The 21,892-nt window shown below is 40.2% G+C and overlaps 1 protein-coding gene across 3 annotated transcripts in view; it reads left to right on the top strand.

The window, feature by feature from the left end:
* LOC139463746 (epidermal growth factor receptor-like) overlaps positions 1–21,892 on the top strand; it is a 266,464-nt gene that overhangs the window by 206,691 nt on the left and 37,881 nt on the right. For all 3 annotated transcript variants that reach the window (XM_071245009.1, XM_071245008.1, XM_071245007.1), the window contains exons 11-15: positions 1,402–1,628; positions 1,941–2,101; positions 4,044–4,215; positions 20,954–21,205; positions 21,336–21,481. In XM_071245009.1, coding sequence (XP_071101110.1) covers positions 1,402–1,628; positions 1,941–2,101; positions 4,044–4,215; positions 20,954–21,205; positions 21,336–21,481 — 958 coding nt within the window. The remainder of the gene's footprint in view (positions 1–1,401; positions 1,629–1,940; positions 2,102–4,043; positions 4,216–20,953; positions 21,206–21,335; positions 21,482–21,892) is intronic.

Genomic DNA, 21,892 nt, shown 5'->3' with positions numbered 1-21,892 from the left:
CGATAAAAGTTTAAAACTCTGTGGCTTGCTGTGGAGTTTTAAACATTTGTCGACAAATGATGATATATTTGATATGATGAGGGTGAGATTCTATTTATCATCCAACATCATTCTTCCAACTTTTTCAATTTGTAGACAGTAATAAGCAGTGTTTTAAGTTTTAAAAGTACTGCTAACAGTTTCAGTAGCAGTGTCATTAGTGAAGTCATTTGGTTGTGACGTCATGGTAACTAATGATGTCACAATGTTCTGTAAAGCATTGTGATGCAATTACATTCTACAATGTAGATAGCCCTTGATCTAACCCAAGCAATATCTTCTGTGGGAGCCAGTTTTGGATGATTAAACCATATATTAAGATGTTTCTGTATGGAAACAATGGATATGCAGTGAAGGCTTAAATGAAATAGTTATCTATCAGGAAAATGTTATACTAAAGGGATGTCTGATAATTTGAGACCGTCCTGCTGATAGTGATAGCGATAGTGATTTGTCGTCACTGTGTCAGCTGGCTTGGCAATCTGGGTCAAAGTGAGGCTCATTCAAACTTTATTTTCAGAAACTATATAGTATGAACAACGAAATCAGATACGATTGGTGTTTATAGACAAAACTTAGTTCTCAGAACAGTTATCTTTGATGAAATGCAAAGTTGTACTCTCAAACAACATCAGTGCAAAGCTACCGGTATCTATCAAAGACCGATTGACATTGCCAGTGGAACCTAAAAGTTTTTCAGCTTCCAAACAATGTGAGATCTTCAACCCTGTGTATAGGATGACCCCCACTTCAAATCCCCCTCAGTCAAGGTTAGAAAAACTCACCTTATACTCAGTGATATATGGTATGTATTTGACTATTGCCCACATTGTCATTTGGTCAATATACTGGGGGTGTCCCACAATACAAAAGCAGTTAACAATTTATTATCCCCCGCCCAGCAAAGTTCACGGGGGATTTAGAAACGGACTCCATCCGTCCGTCATGTTTCGTTTCCGGAGCAAAACTCAGAAAACGTTCAATATTTTTTCATAATACTTTGCAGGTCTGTCAAGTACATGCTGAACTGGTGCCTTTTGCTATTTAGAAATTTTTATTTTTTACGTTTCCATGGCAACAAGATGGACTTAGGTTCCAAACTCTTCTTTTTTTACAATTTCCTTTACAAGTTCCACCTCCGTTAATAAAGGTTAGGATTTGTTTAGATTTAATTAATAAATTCTGCAACAGGGGCGGGGGATATAGCCACATTAGTGGCAAACTCTTATTATTAGTTATTTTGTGTTCTGTTGTAGTTGGTATTTTCTTTGAAAAGCTGATCTTCTCTGTCATGTAAAGCGAAAATTGTGAACATTTGTTATATGTTGATTGGTGCTATTTGAAGTGTTGTATCTCCTACAGCCAAGGATGGCCAGGTGTGCAGCAGGGAGTGCTCTAGCCATGGCTGTTGGGGTGTTGGGGCCAACAAGTGTGTATCCTGTCGCAACAAGATGCTTGCTAACAAGAAGTTGTGTGTTGCCTCCTGCACAGACATCTACAACTTCTATGAAGAGCAGCCAACAAATGGTTCCAAGAATGGGATGTGTCACCCATGCAACGACCAGTGTGCAAGTAGCTGTACTGGTCCTGTAAGTTGCATATGGGCTTCAATCTTAGAAATGAGTTTATCTTAATGTCAGACTAGTTTGTTTCATCTTTTATGGGGTGCTTTGTCAATTTCCCAAGATGCAGAATATATATATTTTTAAGGTTTATTTTTTGTTAATTTCTTTTATTATTTTCAAATAAGAAATGTTTCTATTAAATATTTTTGTTTTTGTTTGTTCTTTTCACTTTTGCAAAGCTTAGGACAGGCTCATCCTTTAAAGAATCTGTATCCTTTAGGAAGTGGGAAATGATAATAGCATGCATGTCATTGCACATTTGTCTGTTGTGTTCAGGACAACTGGGAGTGCTTAGGCTGTCGCAACTTTACTGTCGTTGATGTTGAAATAAAAGATATTGCATCCAAGAAGAATGTGTGTCTGGATGAATGTCCTCCAAACATGTACGCCGGAGAGAACAATATCTGCCAGATGTGTCATCCTCACTGTGAACAAAGGTCAGTTACCGCTGCATCTGAACATCAAACATCTGTACAGCAGATTTCAGTGGATACAAAGTTTACAGACTAACATTTCATAGTTTTCTTTCCCATTTGCTTATAAGCCCATTTTTAGTTCCCATTATTTGGGGTCTTGCTGGGTTAAAGTACAACAAATAGATATGCATGCCTATAACAGGTACAGAAGAGTGTCTGGGTCATGGATACAGTAAGGTTCAGGAATACAATAAGGGTCAAGGGTACAGAACAGGGTCAGGGAGACAATACATGGTCAGGGTCAGGTATACAGTACAGGGTCAGGGGTACAGAACAGGGTCAGGGATACAGTACAGGGTCAGGGGTACAGAACAGGGTCAGGGATACAGTACAGGGTCAGGGGTACAGAACAGGGTCAGAGATAAAGTACAGGGCCAGAGATACAGTACAGGGTCAGGGTCAGGGATACAGTACAGGGTCAGGGTCAGGGATACAGTACAGGGTCAGGGGTACAGAACAGGGTCAGAGATATAGTACAGGGCCAGAGATACAGTACAGGGTCAGGGTCAGGGATACAGTACAGGGTCAGGGTCAGGGATACAGTACAGGGTCAGGGGTACAGAACAGGGTCAGAGATATAGTACAGGGCCAGAGATACAGTACAGGGCCAGAGATACACTACAGGGTCAGGAAGACAATACATGGTCAGGGTCAGGGATACAGTACAGGGTCAGGGGTACAGAACAGGGTCAGAGATATAGTACAAGGCCAGGGATACAGTACAGGATCAGGGATGCAGTACAGGGTCAGGGATATAGTACAGGGTCAGGGATACAGTACAGGGTCAGGGATACAATAAGGGTCAGGGATACAATAAGGATCAGGGATACAGTACAGGGTCAGGGGTATAGTACAGGGTCAGAGATACAGTATAGGGTCAGGGATACAGTACAGGGTCAGGGATACAGTACAGGGCCAGAGATACACTACAACGTCAGGAAGACAATACGTGGTCAGGGTCAGGGATACAGTACAGGGTCAGGGATACAGTACAGGGCCAGGGATACAGTACAGGGCCAGGGATACAGTACAGGGTCAGGGATACAGTACAGGGTCAGGGGTATAGTACAGGGTCAGGGATACAGTACAGGGTCAGGGGTACAGTACAGGGTCAGGGGTATAGTACAGGGCCAGAGATACAGTACAGGGCCTGGAAGACAATACATGGTCAGGGTAAGGGATACAGTACAGGGTCAGGGGTACAGAACAGGGTCAGAGATACAGTACAGGGCCTGGAAGACAATACATGGTCAGGGTCAGGGATACAGTACAGGGTCAGGGGTACAGAACAGGGTCAGAGATATAGTACAGGGCCAGGGATACAGTACAGGGTCAGGGATATAGTACAGGGTCAGGGATACAGTACAGGGTCAGGGATACAATAAGGGTCAGGGATACAATAAGGATCAGGGATACAGTACAGGGCCAGGGATACAATACACGGTCAGGGATACAGTACAAGGTCACAGATACAGTATAGGGTCAGGGATACAATAAGGGTCAGGGATACAATAAGGATCAGGGATACAGTACAGGGTCAGGGATACTGTACAGGGTCAGGGATACAGAACAGGGTCCAGGATACAGTACAGGGTCAGGGATACTGTACAGGGTCAGGGATACAGAACAGGGTCAGGAAAACAGTACAGGGTAAGGGAGACAATACATGGTCAGGGTCAGGGATACAGAACAGGGTCAGGGATACAGAACAGGGTCAGGGATACAGTACAGGACCAGGGTCAGGGATACAGAACAGGGTCAGGGATACAGTACAGGGTCAGGGATACAGTACAGGGTCAAGGTCAGGGATACAGTACAGGGTCAGGGATACAGTACAGGGTCAGGGATACAGTTTCGGCCGGGTTAGTGTGACATGTAACCTTGTGACTTTGCTTGCTTCCAGATGTTCTGGGAACATGAAGACTGTGGGCATTGGGGGCTGTGACACCTGTGTTGTTGGGATAGCGAAAGGTACTGATATCTACTGCCTGCCTAAAGATACCATCTCCTGTGAAAATGGTTATTACATGAGCATGGAGAAGAGCAGTGCCCATGGACCAATGGCAGGCAAAAAGGTAAAATAGGGGATTGCTTGATGAGGCAGAAGAAATAATGGTCAGTACTCTTAGAAGTATCAAAGTGTCTAAGGCTCCACAACTAACTGTGAAGGGATTATCACTGAGCTTCAGATCCATAGGTAAAGTCTGTTGGCATGTGGGTTTTTTTCCAAACATATTTAACTTTGGACTTCATTATATTAAGCTGATACACACTGGGAATAAATCCCTGAGTAAAAATTACATCATTATTTAACTACGTGAAAAAAGTGCTCACCCAAATGTTTCCAGCTTCTGAAAAGACAATTTGCCTGAACTCCCCTCACGTCACGTCACCATAGTCACCTCCCAATAATCTGGGGCATGCACACTCTGTATGCATGTTGAACTATACACACTAGCCACATGTTTCCCCAGCCAACTCATTCGCTTTCTAATTGCCACGGTGTGGTGACGTGCTATACAGATTGAGACTTTTTTATTCTGTATCGGAGGATAATTTTTAAGCCTTTTGGTATTTCTCTCTGTGTCTAATCAGGGTCGATCAAATAGTGTGACATCCAGCTTGCTTGACACACAGGAGATATTTTTCACCCTCTGATCCCCATGACATTTGTGCCGTTTGTCTTGGACGTTGTAGCGCTTCTTAACGTTTTGATCCTTGGAGCGATTTACCTTCAGCCTCTCCCGCTCCCATTCACCCAGACTACCATACTCAAACGACCTTCTCTCACAGAGACAACCTGCGAGGCTCTGCTACTGACAGCAGATGCCCATCCCCTACCGAAGCACATGACACTTCTGCCCTAGCTATTATGCCCTCCAGGTTCTCCATCGCTTCTGCCATTTCGTCATACTTCAGGTATGACTGTGCCACTGTCTTCAGTGACTTTACAGCCTCCTACATCATCACTCCCCATTTTGACGGATCCTACTGATGTCACTACTCAGCTGCAGTCAATCTTTGAGGCGTTAACTTCACCTTGTCTTCCTAAATCTGTACTGCCCTCGGACAATATGGTTCATACTCCTGATTTGCCTCCTCCCCTAATGTTGACAACCACTCCTGCTTCCAGTCCCGAAACGATACACGAGGAAGAGCTTCTCGATCATTATGCATCACCTGCCCTCCTTAACTGGTAGTTTTGATTTGGCTACAGTCCTCATCTTTAATTAAAGAAGAATACTTCCACTAAGGACTTGTGGTCTTTCGTTGTCTCTTCAGCTATGTCACCGTACATTACACTTCTGCCTAGACTGATCTTCACAGAGATGGCATCTAATCTGGACAAGGCTTTCTGCACTTTCCATCAATTATGGGATCGGTTACAGTCTCCTAATTTACACACGCCTAAGCAAGATGTTTGTGCCCCAAGAGCAATGGATGAAGATACATGGCCTTGTTCCATTGACACTGCTGACAACTCCTCGGTCTCCTGACATCAGCACAGGCTCTCACCAGGCAGAGGTCAATTTCACTTACAACCGAGTCAGCGATTCCTGAAGCCATTCATTTGACCAACAATGTGGACAAATTCTCTTGACCAACAATGTAGACAAATATAGTAACTTAGCTACAGCATCATTGCTCTGTCAAATGTTTGTGAAGGAGTCGATGAAGAGATGTATGATTGGGACAAGGCCAGGGATACAGTACAGGGTCAGGGTCAGGGCTACCGTACAGTGTCAGGGATACAGTTCAGGGTCAGGGTCCAGATCATGCATCTCTTCATCGACGCCTCAAACATAGGGTGGGGAGCGCATTGTCAGGAACTACAGGTGGCAGGGTGGTGGTCTCTCAGCAAAAGCCAGATTCACATCAACAACCTGTCACTGATTCTGGAGTCACATCTTTGTGAGTCCATCCTGATGATCCAGTCGGACAACCTACCCGTTGTGTGGTACATAAACAAGATGGGCTCAACAAAGTCTATGTCACTACTGTCTATGACGTTTGACTTCTTTCAACTGATCGACTCACTCAATATTCAATAAACTACAGGTGCAAAGATCTCCCAGGTGGCTGAATTAAGATCCTTGATTCGGTCGTACAAGTTGGTGGACCAGTCCTCTGTTTTATCCCCCGACCTGGGATCTGAACATCATACTTGGAATTTCGAACTATTGGCTGAGAAAGATTTTGAGCACATTATACATTCAGAACCATTATCCTCTTGGCCCTAGCAACAGCTGCTGGATTCAGTGATATTCATGCCTTAGACATCAACAGAGTTCGTTTTGAATGCTCTTTGCATAGGAAAGTTTTCCTGGGCTCGAGATGGGAATTATCGCCAAAAATCAACTTCAGGCATTAGTATAGGTAATGATGGTTCTGCCGCAACCCCACTGGAGCTGGATTTATATACCTATACCGCTACTACAGGTGGCATTTTTTATGCCAAAATGATTGTGCGATTCAATGATAGTCATGAGATTAAGTGAAATTGACTCTAGCTCACCAATACCTGAGGCCAATCATTGCTTTAGATGAGCCTAAATGGTAATAAAAATATTCTTTATTATTTTTATCAATAAAGCGATATTCAACATTTTTATTAAGTTCTTGGTTCATTTTACTAGGAGACCAGACTATATAACTACACTCTTCTTGTAAATTGATAAGAAACAATTGATAACCGTATTTGGTTGGTTTGACATCACTGATATAATAAAAACCTTGTGGTAATTCTCTCCATTTAATAGCTTCTTCGATCTCCATTATTATATATATTTATGTAAGCATTTGTCTAAATGTGATCAAACGATAGTAAGCAATCTATTTTTAATCTCCAACCAGTTCTTTGGTTTTGGCACGGAATAATTGACGCGCTTGTTGCCTCCCCTGTTCTATGAACTTTTTTTTCTCGTCTTCGCTAATACCACTGGTCTTACGAGAATTTGATCGAATCTCTTGCTTCATTTCATTGTATTTGGTGAGTTCCGACAGCACTAAACGAAACTCATCCTCGGATATCTTACAATCGACCATTGCTGTCGAAATATGATCCTCAATGCTGTTCAACTTTGCTTCGGCGAGTATCCGAATACTTTCATGCTTTTAATGCTTTCTTTTGTAACCTACGAGAAAAAGACTCCGGCGGCTATTTCCATGCCGAGCACGATAGGCGCGGCGATTATAGTTGATAATAAACCAACACCTGCTACACCGAGTCCCATGCCAGCTGCTACAAGCGCGGTGTCAACTCCGTCCAGAGCATTCACAGCTCTGCGATACTTTTTATACAATCCAAGTCTCAACTCCCTATCCTTCTCTATTCGATGTTTTATGTCGCTTATTTGATGTAATCAAAATCCATCAACAGTTTCCATCTTTTCAATTACTTCATCGAGCGCCGGATATAAACTCATAGTGTATATTACGAATATATAATAGTCTTTAATTGGTCTTGCTTAAATGTTTTGAGAGTATACATCAACCTTATCAAATGTATATTATACGGCAAGAATATCTTAGTAAGAGAAATACTACCACTTTTAATAATTTGGACCCCCTCAAGGGTTGCAACGGGCGATGCTCCGACATGAATAATACTGCAACGTTGACGCTCGTGTTTCTTGAGCCATTTAATCGATAGACCTGGTAATATTTCGAAGGCATCTACCGGTACATCTCCAAACAAGACTTCAATAATAAGCGTAGAAATATTAGGTATTGCACTCAAGTTAACTTTAATATCATCGAATTCAGTAACCAAATTTAAACTAACATTTTGTAAGGCCGGACGACTATATAACATATGACCTGGGTTTTCTGGCAGGGGAGTGACTAACACACTTTTTTTTATTTGACAGGATATAAGCCGTGAGTACGATACCACTATTTATTATCTTAGTTAAATTATGTCCCTTACCCATCATCACATAAGGTGGGGTAATGACGATATTCAGTAGCCACTTGATGTTTGCTTCGACCATAGTCCATTTATTCTCGCCGTTGAGAATAATATTGTACGAAGTGTTTTCAATGAGTCTACTAACGTCGACATCGCTTAAATCTTCTAGATTACCCGTGAATGTAACTTCTTTCCGCTTGTATACATTATCGTGTAAGTGTAAAGCGTATAACTTACTATTGGTACCGGGTTTATCGAATCCTTCTGTGTCTCCGAGATCGGAAAGCGCAATTGTATTACATTTTCTGAGCGTTCCGGGGCCTAATGCATCAACCATTATTTATAATATGGAGTGTTACACTTAGTATCCTATATGTACAGGTTGGTGTTTTACATCTAATACAGAAATTTTGAGGTCTGAAATAATACCCCGCTTTAATTTTTTATATTGTAATGGTGAGAAAGATTCCGTTCTACCGCTATTATATTTTTCATTTTTCACTGGAACAGATCTGAGCAGAGTTGAAGGACATTCGAGTTGAATATTATCCGTTGTGTTTATTTGATCAAGATGAATGCACAACTCTTTATACGGAACTAAATCGGGTAATTTAACCCCCTGATCTGATGACTTGTATATTTTGTTAATTACGCGTGCGAATCCAAGTGTAGCTGATAAGTTAATTAAAATCTGTACACCTTTTTTCCAGAGTCGAATTTCAACATCCCATTCGACTCATTTTGTGTGAGACTAGCTCCATTAGGCTTAAAAACTTCATCATTGAGTGAGCATATGCTGTAATACCCATCAGGTATAATAATGGATTTGTCAATAACATATTTTTCATTTTTTTAAAATATTGTGAAAATCTCATTATTTCTTTTCGCAGCATTTATATTGGTCCACAGCGGGTAATACGTTACATCGCCTAGAGCTACTTCGAGTTGTACATCATATCGATAGTATGAAGCAGTTGAATAGACTGATCATTTGTTATTCCCGGGAGGGTAACCTACATATTAAATATACAATGAGACTATATCATAACTTAAATATGAAATCAACTTTCATTACTAATCAATCGATTATAGTAACTGCCTCTGGTGCTGAGTTTACCGTTAAATTCCACGATATCTTTGAAAAATACAGTTTCACGGCAACTAACGATACAATTGTGGACGATTGGTTTAACCGTCCGATGCAATGTTGGCAGAATCAGTTAAACTTTGCAGTATGGTGTGCCATAACGGGATGTGGCGTATCTGTTAATGCCCCAGGATTTAACTATATAAGTCTGTTATATTATTTCACGTGTACTATCAGATTAGACATATACTTAAAGAAATTAATGCTCCATTATCGCTGGATCCAGCATGGAATCACTTAAATAATATTTATGATAAGAGGGCCTTCGAACGTATTGGTAATTTATTTAATGTTTCTACGAGTAAAGATTGGCACATTTAAGGACCTAGCCATGATCTAGGTATTCCGTACTCTGGACAAAGAACTATTAAAGATAAAAGCCATTATTTAATTAAAGAGGGTGTGATCCCTTCAAGCTTTGCTCTCTTGAGTAAACAGTTTAGAGCAGATCGTATGAACTTTGAGAGTGGCATTCCTTATATTATAACAAAGTTTGTGCATCCAAACGATACAACAGACGTGTGGAATGAATTTCTTAATGATAAAACGGAAAATAATTTTACTAACCCAGGATTTGAAAGAGTTAATGAATCGATAAGAACTTATGTATGGGCAATTCTCGGTGCACAATCGCAAACACGAACGTCCATCATCGGTACTGGGACGGCGTTCGATGCGCAAAACTAGTTTGTTGCAAACGTGGAGGACGCCATTAATTCACCAGTTGACATACCATCGTCTATAAAGCGTTTTCAAGATGTATTACAGAACGCTCAATCCAAAGTGGACTTTGTTTAATGCCGGGACTATACATGTCTCTGAGTAATATGGAACTTAAGATCGGTCAAGTGATCGGTTATAGTAATAAAATTGTTATTGCTACCGATCAACAAAAACCAGGTATAAATTCAGATATTAATGTCGAATTAATAACGCAAACAATCACAGGCGAAACGGGAATAGTCAAGCCACAAACACCAACTATCGCTCAACCATCTACTAACGCACAACCACAAGTGCCACCACATATTGCGGCTAAAAATCAACAACATATCGATGAAAAACACAGCGCTTGTATTAGGTGGAGTCGCGGTTGGTTTACTCATGATTTGGTTAGCGAACTGATTTGGTTAAATAGTTCTTAGCGGATACGTAAAACAGCCCTGCAATTGCTACGATCAGTGCCCACAAGTTTTGACTAAGCCAAGTGGTGGTCTTAGCTAATAAATTCAATAGCCAGGAAACAATACTCCCTATTATACTGGGAAGTGCGGCCGCGGCTTTCTCAGCGAGCTTTCCCAGTGCTGAACCTAATGCTTTTATATGCTTTTTTATCCACTCTTTTATACCATCCGACGTAGGCGGTGATCTGCCACCAACTGTACCACCTGTGCCACCGGTTAACGCGAGAGTCAAAGTCGATATAATAAATCCCAACGCGGTTAAAATACTGACAATTGTTATTCCCTGTTCTCTGAACAATGTTTTAATTTTATTGGCCAGTGTAGTGTCATCGTTGAGGACTTGATCGATAGTTTCTCGAATTCGACTGATTTGCGAACGAAGTGCCTTTCTATTACTGGAAGCTGCTTCGAGGCGGGCCGATCTTTCGTCTTCTAAGTTACGCAATCTTTACGCTACGCAGCGTCTACTGAACTCATCGCCCGCCTGTTCAAGTTTTGTTTTCTCGTAAGCTATATGCTTGTCGATTTCGGGTATCTTGGCTGTATTATTCATGAGTTCTCCCCGCATTGTTCGCATTGCCTTGTCAAGACCTCGTAATTCCCTAATACTAAACTCCAAGGATGGTACCTGTAACGTGGAATTATCGTAATAGGTATCTAAGATTTCTCCAAGTCCGTCCGAGGCCACCATCGAGGAAGCTTCCAAATTATCTGTGTTGTTAACGAGTTTATCACGCACAGTCCTAAGAACCTTAGTAGTCTTCGCGGAAAGCCGCGAGTAGTCCACAAAACCTAATTTATCACGAACAGTGCCGATGTAGTGTTTACCGGCTATCGTAGACAAGGCAAGGGGCTTACGAGTACGATAATGCATAAGATCAATATCCGTTTCGCCACACAGTCGCAATATTCCTTTACTATCTATCTCGAACTTTGAATAGTCACGACCAATAGGACTATCATCTTTAAAGGTATCATAATAATCATCAATGGCTGGTTTCAAAAGTTCATCATTTAGATTCGTAAAGCTGGTTTCATCAGTACCCTCTTCGATTGGATTCGGGTTATCTAAATAATCTAGATCAAAATCATCCATTTTTATATTAAACATATGGTTATATAATTTCAATATAACAATGTCTTCGCAATATGGACGCAAGTTAAACCCACAACGTAGACTTCGAGATCCATTACGGGTCAAAGCAATTTGTCAGTCTGTAACTATAACTAATAACCCTAGTACAATCGATCAGAATCAAACGCTTCTGGTTCGCTTTCCTAATCTCAGCGTACACAATGTGTTAGTTCCGGGAACTGTCCGACTAGCATTTACGATTAGTTTGACTTCTACCGACGTTAACAGGGAGCCCGTTCAGAACATAGGTCGTGCTATCGTTAAGAAAATCGCCATTAAAATTAGCGGCAAGTTGGTTTTGAGTATCGACGATAGCGATGTATACTATTGTTACATGGATCTCTGGAGAACGGATAAAGAGCGGGAAAACTTACAGTACCAAGGTATTTGTAATAAGAACACATTGAGACTGCGTGTGGGCGCTGATAATGGTGATGATACCTTCGTAAAAGATAAGGATGTTGCCGACGCATTAGTAACCGATTCTAAATTCCCCTAGACTTTGAATTACTAGATTCCCACATGCCCTTTTATCAAGCATCCCTAGGCGATAGGTTAGAATACGAACTTACTTTTAATGACTACGGTAGAGTAATCAGAGCTGGTGAAGATGCTAGCTATTCCATTGACAATATCTCGTTGGAGTACGATATGATAACGGATCCCGAATTAGCCAGACAAATTCGTAACCATTATACAGGAAGTTTAGCCATTTTGTACGATCGCGTGCTGCGACACCGAAAGATCACGAGGGACAAAAAAGATTCGATGTGGAATATCAATCTAAACGTCCCTATGAGGTCGTTGAAGGGTATTTCAATGTTGTTCGAGGACCCCTCCGATGCGTTTAAAAGAAATACCGAGAAGTTCTACAATCCCAAGATTACAAAAGTAGAATTGACTATCAAGGGTGTTCCTAATCAACTATATAGCCAAGGAATGCTAGCGTATCACCAGTGGGATGAGATTAAAAAACTTCCTTCTATAAAACGTTCCCCGGAAGTTATCGCAGTCGTGAAAGATCTGTCTCTTGGGAATGTATCGATGGGTGAATACCTCACCACGAAGTACGCTCTATGGCTCGACATGCGAACAACGGACGAAGACCAACTACGCGGCAGTGGGAGGAGAACAGAAAATGCTAGCGAGGGTGTCACCATACAGATAACAAAGTTCCAGGAAACGGCTGGTAAATTAAACATATATTTGTACGTGATTATGGATGAGCAACTTAATATACAGAATGGGCGATTCGTGCAAGCAATCTATTACTAATCTTTTACCTAAAGATCCGCACTGCGCTATCATATGCGGGCAAACGGGCTGCGGAAAAACAGCTTTTATTCTAGATATTTTACAAAGTCATTATAGGGACGTTTTTGATCATATTATTATTCTGTGTCCGACTATAAGCGTTAATAAAACATACTTATCGAGAGATTGGGTAATGAATGACGACGGGGTACACAGAGTCGATCCGGGCGATCGTTTACAAGACTGTTTACGAGTATGTCACGAAAAATACAAAGGAGAATCAACCCTTTTCGTAATAGACGACTGCAGCGCGAGTAAAGAATTAACAAAAAAGAAAGATATGCTTTCGTATTTAGCATTCTCCGGTCGGCATACTCAACATAGCGTTTGGATACTTACTCAAAAATACAACTCTGTCCTGAAAGATCTCAGAGAGCAGACCAAATGGGTAGCACTCTTTCATTGCAAAGATCGAGATTCATTCGAGGAATGTTTACGCGAAAATGATGTTATTTATACCAAGCTCGAACGAGATAAAGTCAGAAAACTGTTATCGGCAATGAAGCACTGTAAACTCGTATTTAAAACCGATCAACCAGCTTCTTATGCAATTGCTTAGCAAAAATGTGGCAAAATTTTAGCAAAATGTGGCAAAATTATAGCAAATATAGCAAAATTATAGCAAATTGAACATTAGCGGTTAATATGACATAATGTGTGATCATCATTCTTTCGTAACAGTTCATTATTACGGGATGTATTGGATATGCCATATTATGTTATGTTAGACTTAAATATCTCCTTAGGTATTACATTATGGAATGCGACGAACTCATCGAACAAATGCTCAAAGAATCTGATACAGATCAAAATGTAGATAAATCTTTAAATAAACATAGAGAAAGACTCGCTGCTTAGGTAGCCGGTGGAAAATGTTCGCAATATTTGGGAGAAAATTATACCATCGAAAAAATTGATAACATGACCGACGAAGAAATTAAAAAATTGTACGCGCGTTACGAGTCAAGACTGGGAGCTACCATGACTAAAACGATAGGGTCGGCTATATTACAACTATACACAGTCGTAGCTAGTACGTTTCTCCCTATTCCGGCAGAACATCGCATGTATTTATGCGAATCTCTTGAGAAAGACCCATTCATCGAACACGCTATAAGCTCAGTGAGCTGTGAGTTTTATCATAGATACGGAATGTTCTGAGCTCCACTCACCACAGCTTTAATAACGGCTAGGTATTGTCAATTTAAACATACGTGCCCACTTAATAATATAAAGAACGAAGTTCAAATAAATAATGGAGACTCAACAGATTGAGAACGAGACTGCACAACAGATTGCGGAACAACTAGTGAATGAGGAACCACCACATGTGAATGAGAACCCAGCGATTGCACCACAAACAAAAAAACAACCCAGAGTGACAAAGAATCTTTTGAAAATAGCAGCTGGGAGGAAGGGAGGACTGGCAAGGAAAGCGAAATTAATAAATAATTCAAATATTAATCCGATTAAAACATGGGCACTAGTAGGAGTTGCTGGTATAGCTGCTGCATGGTTCTTTTATAAGACCGGAGAAGAGAAAATGTCACCCCCAATGCAACAACAAGTTCAATTAGAGGTTAGCCCCCATATAATGCTATAAGAAGCATGACTACTCCAGTTACAGACAGTAAAATGTTGGTAAACGCAACTTAGCATTCAGCAGGGTGGTCACCGGCTTGGCCATTGGCTATGCCCGTATAGCTAAAATGAATACTAAAGCCACACCTCCCAAGCTAGATTTTAATGGATATGATATCAGTATGATGATTCTGGATATTGGATTATCTATGGCTACAAAAGATATGCTCATCAAACAAAAACTTATCCCGGAAGACATAATAAAGTAATTAATTAAACATTTGAATATTTTATATTCATATACTATGGTAACAATTGCGATGATGGTAGGTGGAGCTATTGTTAATGCTCTAGCTTTTTCAGGGAGTAATTATTTATTTTCTACTTTGAGGGAATCAAACGCTAAAGATGTTGAAGAGGAACGTAAACGACATAACGAAGCAATGGAACAACTCCAAGCAGCCCAGTCACAATATACGTGGCAGAGAATGAAGAGATTAGATTTTATTCATGAAGAAATGTGTAAGGACATTCAATTCAAACGTTTAAGGATGTCGAACCTGCCATGCACGAATACTTCCTCGTTTATGGGAAAAAACTTGACCCAATACCGAGACCAACAATGAGTCAGTTTTATACACCGTCAGAGGCTCAGAAGAACCGCGAGGTCACATTTGTGATAATGGGGTTATCTGCTGTATTGATTTTCAGCTATACAATTACGCATAAGCCAGAGTGACAGCTGTGGCTACGCATCAATAGTGTAGATGTGATTTGCATTTAGACAAATGATATGATAGATGTATAAACCATTAATCATTGCAGATTTACACTCATGGGGAAAAAAACTCTATGTAACCGACGCTGTGTTGAAATTTACTGCGGTATACACAATTATTACATCAGGCGCGGAAACATAAACTATACGTGTTCTGTATGCGGGATAGGGGTCAAAGGTCGTTATTGTTTATGTAAGGAACACGGTGCTGATAGGGTCAGGAACCAGATTATTTATGCTAGGAAGAGAGATTACATCAATGAGAGGAATAGGTTGGGAAGAAAACAAATTTAGATATATGAATAACAACCAATTAGACATTTGTCTCATTTTGCATATACCATTCAACCACAATGTTTTTTGTCAGAGAGTTGAAGGCTATGGCAAAGCAACGTGGTCTATGTGGATATTCTTGAATGAGAAAAGCTGAATTGATTACCTTACTAGGTTTGGAATACAACAAACCCCAGACTGTTAGAGAACTCAAAGATCAAGCAAGAAACAGTGGGCTGAGAGGTTATTCTCGAAGGAGAAGAGCTGAATTGATCGCTTTACTAGATATTGATAATAATGATGATATTGATAATGATGTTGAGAATAAACAACAAGAATTAATATTTGTACCCACATCCGCCGGCGTTGGTAAATATCTAAGAGGTTGGAAGATGGATATTAATTCCAACATGGATGATAACGATATTAAGCCCATCATATCGAGTAAAATTAACGAGGAATTAGATGATTTACATAGTATAAAATACCAGCTGACAATTAAAATATTATTGAGTAAAAGTAACACAGACGATAGCACCGAATATACCGAACCATATTTCCGAAGCAATCAAGAAGTTATAACCGAATCCGATACTATAAACGCATCATTAGATACATCAATTCAGAGGATACAGGAAACTTTAGAACGCTGGACTAATAGAGGTTTGGGTTATGGTGTGGATAAAATCGATAGTTTATATTTGGATATAGCAAATTATATGCCCTTCAAAGGTGGATCTTATATAGATTTACCCCTATATTATAAGAAGAGTTTAAACAGGCTATTATACGATCAAACAAAACATGCTAGAAAGAAATATTTCTGCGAAAGATGCCTGCATGGGTACAGCAGACAAGATCTATTAGAAGCGCATAAAGAAGACTGTAGAGGTGTTGGACAGACTGCTATCAGGATCGATATGCCTAAAGAGGGAAAAAATATATTAAAATTTGAACATTATTGTAATCAAATGCCAGTACCGTACGTAATTTACGCCGACTTCGAAGCGCTTATCAAACCCATAGAAAATACCAACCAAGATAATAATACGTACAAAACTCAAGAACATATTCCTTGTTGGTTTGGATATATAGTTGTAAGGTATGATGGGAAAACAAACACTCCCGATGCAGCGGGAAAATTCCTAGAATATCTACAAAATGAAGAGAGAATAATCCGGGAAAAATTATCGTGTAAGAAACCCATGTGTATGACGAGGGATGATTGGAGGGCCCATAAGAAATCAACGAGTTGTCATGTTTGTAATAAACCCCTGTATGGGGATTCCGTAAGAGATCATTGTCACGTCATGGGTAATTATCGGGGAGCCGCGCATAACGAGTGTAACTTGAAACTAAAAATGAATTCTCAAACAATACCCATCCCCGTTGTGTTTCATAACCTTAGGGGATACGATTCACATCTCACTATGCAAGCTATCTCAAAGACCGACGGCGGTTTAACGTGCATTCCTAACAATATGGAAAAATACATATCGTTCTCGTTGACTAAACCTATACAATATTGGGACAAGGATGGGAAATCTAGAATAAAGCAAAGTAATGGGCTCAGATTCATAGACTCCGTACAGTTTCTGTTATCTTCCCTGGACAATTTAGCTAATGCGAACAATCTCGATGACTTTGCGATAACAAATCAATATACCGATAAGATAACTCGTCATTTGTTGCTGAGAAAAGGTGTATATCCTTACGAATATATGGATGATTGGTCTAGATTCGAAGAAACTAAATTACCACCCCTCGAATCATTCTATGGTAACTTAACAGAATCTAAAATAACAGATGCCGATTATGAACACGCTCTGACAGTCTGGGATAAATTAGGTTGTAAGAATTTAGGCGATTATCACGACCTGTACTTAAAAACCGATGTACTGTTACTCACCAATATATTCGAGACATTTAGAAAGACGTGTTTAAAACAATACGGCTTGGACCCAGCATGGTACTATTCCAGTCCCGGACTATCGTGGGATGCATTGTTGAAGAAGACCGGCATAGAACTAAAACTACTCACAGATAACGATATGCACTTGTTTATTGAGAAAGGATTAAGAGGTGGTCTATCGATGGCAGCGAAAAGGTATTCTAAGGCTAATAATAAATTAGTGGAAAGATACGATCCGAGTAAACCCAACACACACATATTATATCTCAACGCTAACAATTTGTATGGATGGGCTATGAGTCAACCTTTACCCACGGGTGGTTTTGAGTGGGTCGATGATGTCAATGTGAATAATATACATAATAATGATGAGAATAAAGGGTAAATACTAGAAGTTGACTTGGAATATCCAAGTTCGTTACACAAAGACCATAACAGTTATCCACTAGCTCCCGAAAGATTAATGGTTAATAAAGATTGGATGTCGGAATATCAACATTCCTTGATGGGTAATAGTAGGTTAGCTAACATAGAAAAACTCTTACCAAATTTGATGGATAAGACAAAATATATAGTTCACTACAGAAATCTCCAGTTGTATCTATCGTTAGGTATGAAACTTAAGAAAATACACAGAGTTCTAGAGTTTGATCAAAGCCCTTGGATGGAGCCCTATATAAGGCTGAACACAGATTTAAGAAAGATAGCTACCAGCGATTTCGAAAAGAATCTGTATAAGCTCATCAATAACTCAGTATTTGGTAAAACTATGGAGAATCTAAGGAAGCGTGTTGATGTTAAATTGGTCAGATCTAATGAGGAAGAAAGACTCAGGAAACTTATAGCCAGTTCGGCTTTTAACAGAAGCAAGATATTCGATAATGACTTAGCCGCGTTGCATATGCAGAAGAGTAATATAAAATTCAACAGACCGGTGTACGTCGGTATGAGTATTCTCGACTTGTCAAAACACTTAATGTATGACTTTTATTACAACGAACTTAAGAAGCAATACGGCGATAGATGCGAGGTGTTATATACCGACACAGATTCTTTGTTGATGGAAATACAAACCGAGGATGTGTATAAAGATATGGCAGAAAAAATAGATATGTACGACACGAGCGATTACCCAAAGGGATAATCCACTGCACAGTGTAGTAAATAAAAAGGTGTTAGGCAAGATGAAGGGTGAAAGTGCTGGGACCCCTATAGCGGAGTATGTAGGATTAAGACCTAAGATGTATTCGATAAAAAAGTCTGATAATAGGGAGATAAGAAAAGCTAAGGGCGTTAAGAAGTATGTTGTAAAAAAGCATATCAAACACGAACAGTATAAAGAATCATTATTCAACGGTAGAACTTTCAAACACGAGATGAACTCTTTAAGAAGTTACAATCATAGGATATATGGATTAAGAATGAACAAGACATCATTATCCGCCTTAGATACAAAGAGATGGATTGATAATGATGGTGTAACTACCTATGCTTATGGTTATGGTGGTAATACCGTATCGTCAGGAACTATGAACAACTCTTCTCGTAAAAATGCCCTACCCGGTCCATCTTGAAGATAATAAAGAATAGGCTCTCCTTCTTTTGTAACCAATCGACTAATGTTATACGTCTTAAGGGACCAAATCGGATTGGTTGCGCAACGTAGGCCTTTTTCGAGTTCACCGGGCTGGTATAAATATCTTACCCTTACTCTATCCGGAAGTTTTCGTTCTTTGCCTCTCCTCAGTGCTGAAGATTCGGAAGTCACAGATTTCATTTTAATAGCATCGGATGGTTTCTTCCCTATTAATCTCGTTACTTCATTATTCAGTGCTGATACAACGGCTGATAATCGTGTCACCCATTCGGTTGATCTCAATCGTTCCGATTTCATTTCAATCCCATACTGATAGCCAAACTAAAGTTCCGCTAATGTCCTGTTAAATCTTTCGACGATAGCTTGACTGCGGTGGGCCTCTCTTTCACCATGCCTGGTTTCGACATCGTGCTTTGTTAACAGTTTAGTTACCGATCCCATAAACTCGCGACCGGGATCTACTTGAAATAGCTTAGGCCATTTTAGTGGTCCGCGTTTATATATGCGACTCAGTGCATTAGTTACTTCTGTTGAATCTTTTGAGGTTAATGGCTCTGCCTCTTTGTATCGACTAGCCACATCCACTACTGTTAAAGCGTATTTATACGTTTTGCGTTTTACCTTATCGTGGGGAAGAAACAAGAGGTCAGCCTGATGAACTTCATTCGTTGTAAAAATATCAAACTTCTCCTCGGTATATAACGCAGTGCCGGTAAATATATTTGCCACATCGCTTGTTTCTTTTACCAATCCTTGGCCACATCTTTAGATACATTAGCCGCGGTGGCTAATTTTTTTATTGCTCCTATACCTTTCCAATATCCTCGTGGGCTATAGTAAATTTTAATCATTATTAATTAATACTGATGTTTCGTTTAATACAACTCATGACTATCGTTGAATCGCATACTCATTTACACATAAAAAATGCCACCTGTAGTAGCGGTATAGGTATATAAATCCAGCTCCAGTGGGGTTGCGACAGAACCATCATTACCTATACTACTCAGGCCAAACTGATTGCTTATTTACTATTCAACCTTTGAGGTTAGGCGAACCCTCTTTGGCGATTCTGGAAGAGGCTTTTCATCCCACTTTCTACAGCAGCAGTAATGGAAGTATCCTGTACCATGATTTTATTTTGGATTTTTCGGTCCTACTTAGAGCTTTACATCTCTACTATGGCTTTACACAGTAATTGTACTGTGGCAGCAGTTATGGAGGGATGTTATTGAAAATTGGATATGGTTTTCATGTTCTATTATCTCTGAGCCATTTCTACGATGGACGTCTAAAGTCTACACCAATCTGGAACGTTGGTACTTGCACAACAGGTCTCCAGTACACACCTGCGCAGCTAGAAATTGATGTATACCAGATTGTATACTTTGGTGTTCGTCACGACTTCGGTCTTCGTCACCAAGTGGCCATATGGTGCGGCTAGTTTGCCGTTGTCCTTATCCTTTATTTCACTCACCTCTGCCTTATGTCTCGTGTTGCTGGGTACTGGATCGATGATCCTCTTATGGATATAGTAGATCGTTTCCTCTTCTCGTCGAACTGACCAATTTGAACCCCTGCATTGGTTTGAGGGTGAAGCCTTAAAAGAGATGCCAAGCAGGTTACAAAGCAGGTTAAGATACCCTGATCCTGAAGAATTGATTGGCTGGTTTTAATTCCGAATCAATTTTAAGTCATACTCATTTTGTTTAGCTTTACCATAACACTACCCTTGTATAGGTCAACATGCAAGCAGAGTGTGCGTGACTCAAATTGTTTGGAGGTGACCATAGTGATGTGAGTGGTGTCAGGGCAAATTGTTTTTTTTAGAAGCTGGAAACCTTTGTATGGGCACGTTTTCCACATTGGATTGATAAGAAAGAGAGAGGCATAGTGTGAGATATGCATAGTGTGTGAGATAGGATAAGTATATTAATTTACAAACATTACTTGCTGACTAAATACTTTTGCCACTTTGCAGTTGTGTCGTTTATGTGACAAGAGATGCCTGACATGTGACGGTCCTGGAGTGCAGTACTGTACGGATTGCCGCTACTTCCGTAGTGAGAGTCTGTGTGTGGAGCACTGTCCGGCCTTCACCTACCCTGACAACCAGACAAAGGAGTGTGAGAGCTGTCACCAGGAGTGTCGCGGGGGATGCTACGGAGCCTCAAGCGGTAACTGCCAGGCCTGCAACAACCTCAAGATCTACATTGATGAAGATGGATCTATGGTATGTTCCTCTTCACGTTTGCTATATTGAAGCTATACAATGGCAACAACCAATGAGTTCAAGATCAAAGAAAGGATCTTTCCTTGGTCCATAGAGGTGCCAGGCTATTTACTTGTGTTTTTTGCTTCAGTTCAACTGTACACATGAATGTCCTGACGAACTACCTTATACTGTGATGGACCACAGTACTGACAAGCAGAATATTGACCCCTCCAGGACAGTGTGTGCTGATGCCAAACATCCTGAAGTTGTTGCCAAACTCCGCAAGAAGGATGAGTGAGTGCCAATATGATCAAATAATCATTAGTGTGCACTTCAAAAAGAAAAAAAGAAATGATTTCTGTTGGTTGAAGAAAGTGTTGAATTTCAGAATCATTTACTTATAGGGTTGGGGGGCTTGAAATAAAATATATGACAGAAATTGATTGCAGCAGAGATGAAAAGCATGTTTCTGCCACTGCAAATCCATGATCTTTTGGTTCCGCAGTGTTCTTCGTATGGTATGGAGGCTTCTTATTTGTAGCACAACCACAGTAATTTTTTTGCATAGGCTTTTTTATTCCAAACTTGTACTGCATTGGGCAGGTGTGAGGTGGACTGTCACCTGGTGTGGAGAGGTCAAAATGGCTCATGATATATGTTTCTGATGGTAGAGTTTTAGGACGTTCAGGAAATGATGGGGTTGGT

This window comes from Haliotis cracherodii, unplaced genomic scaffold (genome assembly GCF_022045235.1).
Source record: "Haliotis cracherodii isolate W230 unplaced genomic scaffold, xgHalCrac1.p SCAF_16, whole genome shotgun sequence".
Lineage (NCBI taxonomy): Eukaryota > Metazoa > Mollusca > Gastropoda > Lepetellida > Haliotidae > Haliotis > Haliotis cracherodii.
The sequence above is the reverse complement of the archived record's forward strand: the minus strand, read 5'-3'. Positions and strand labels throughout refer to the sequence as shown.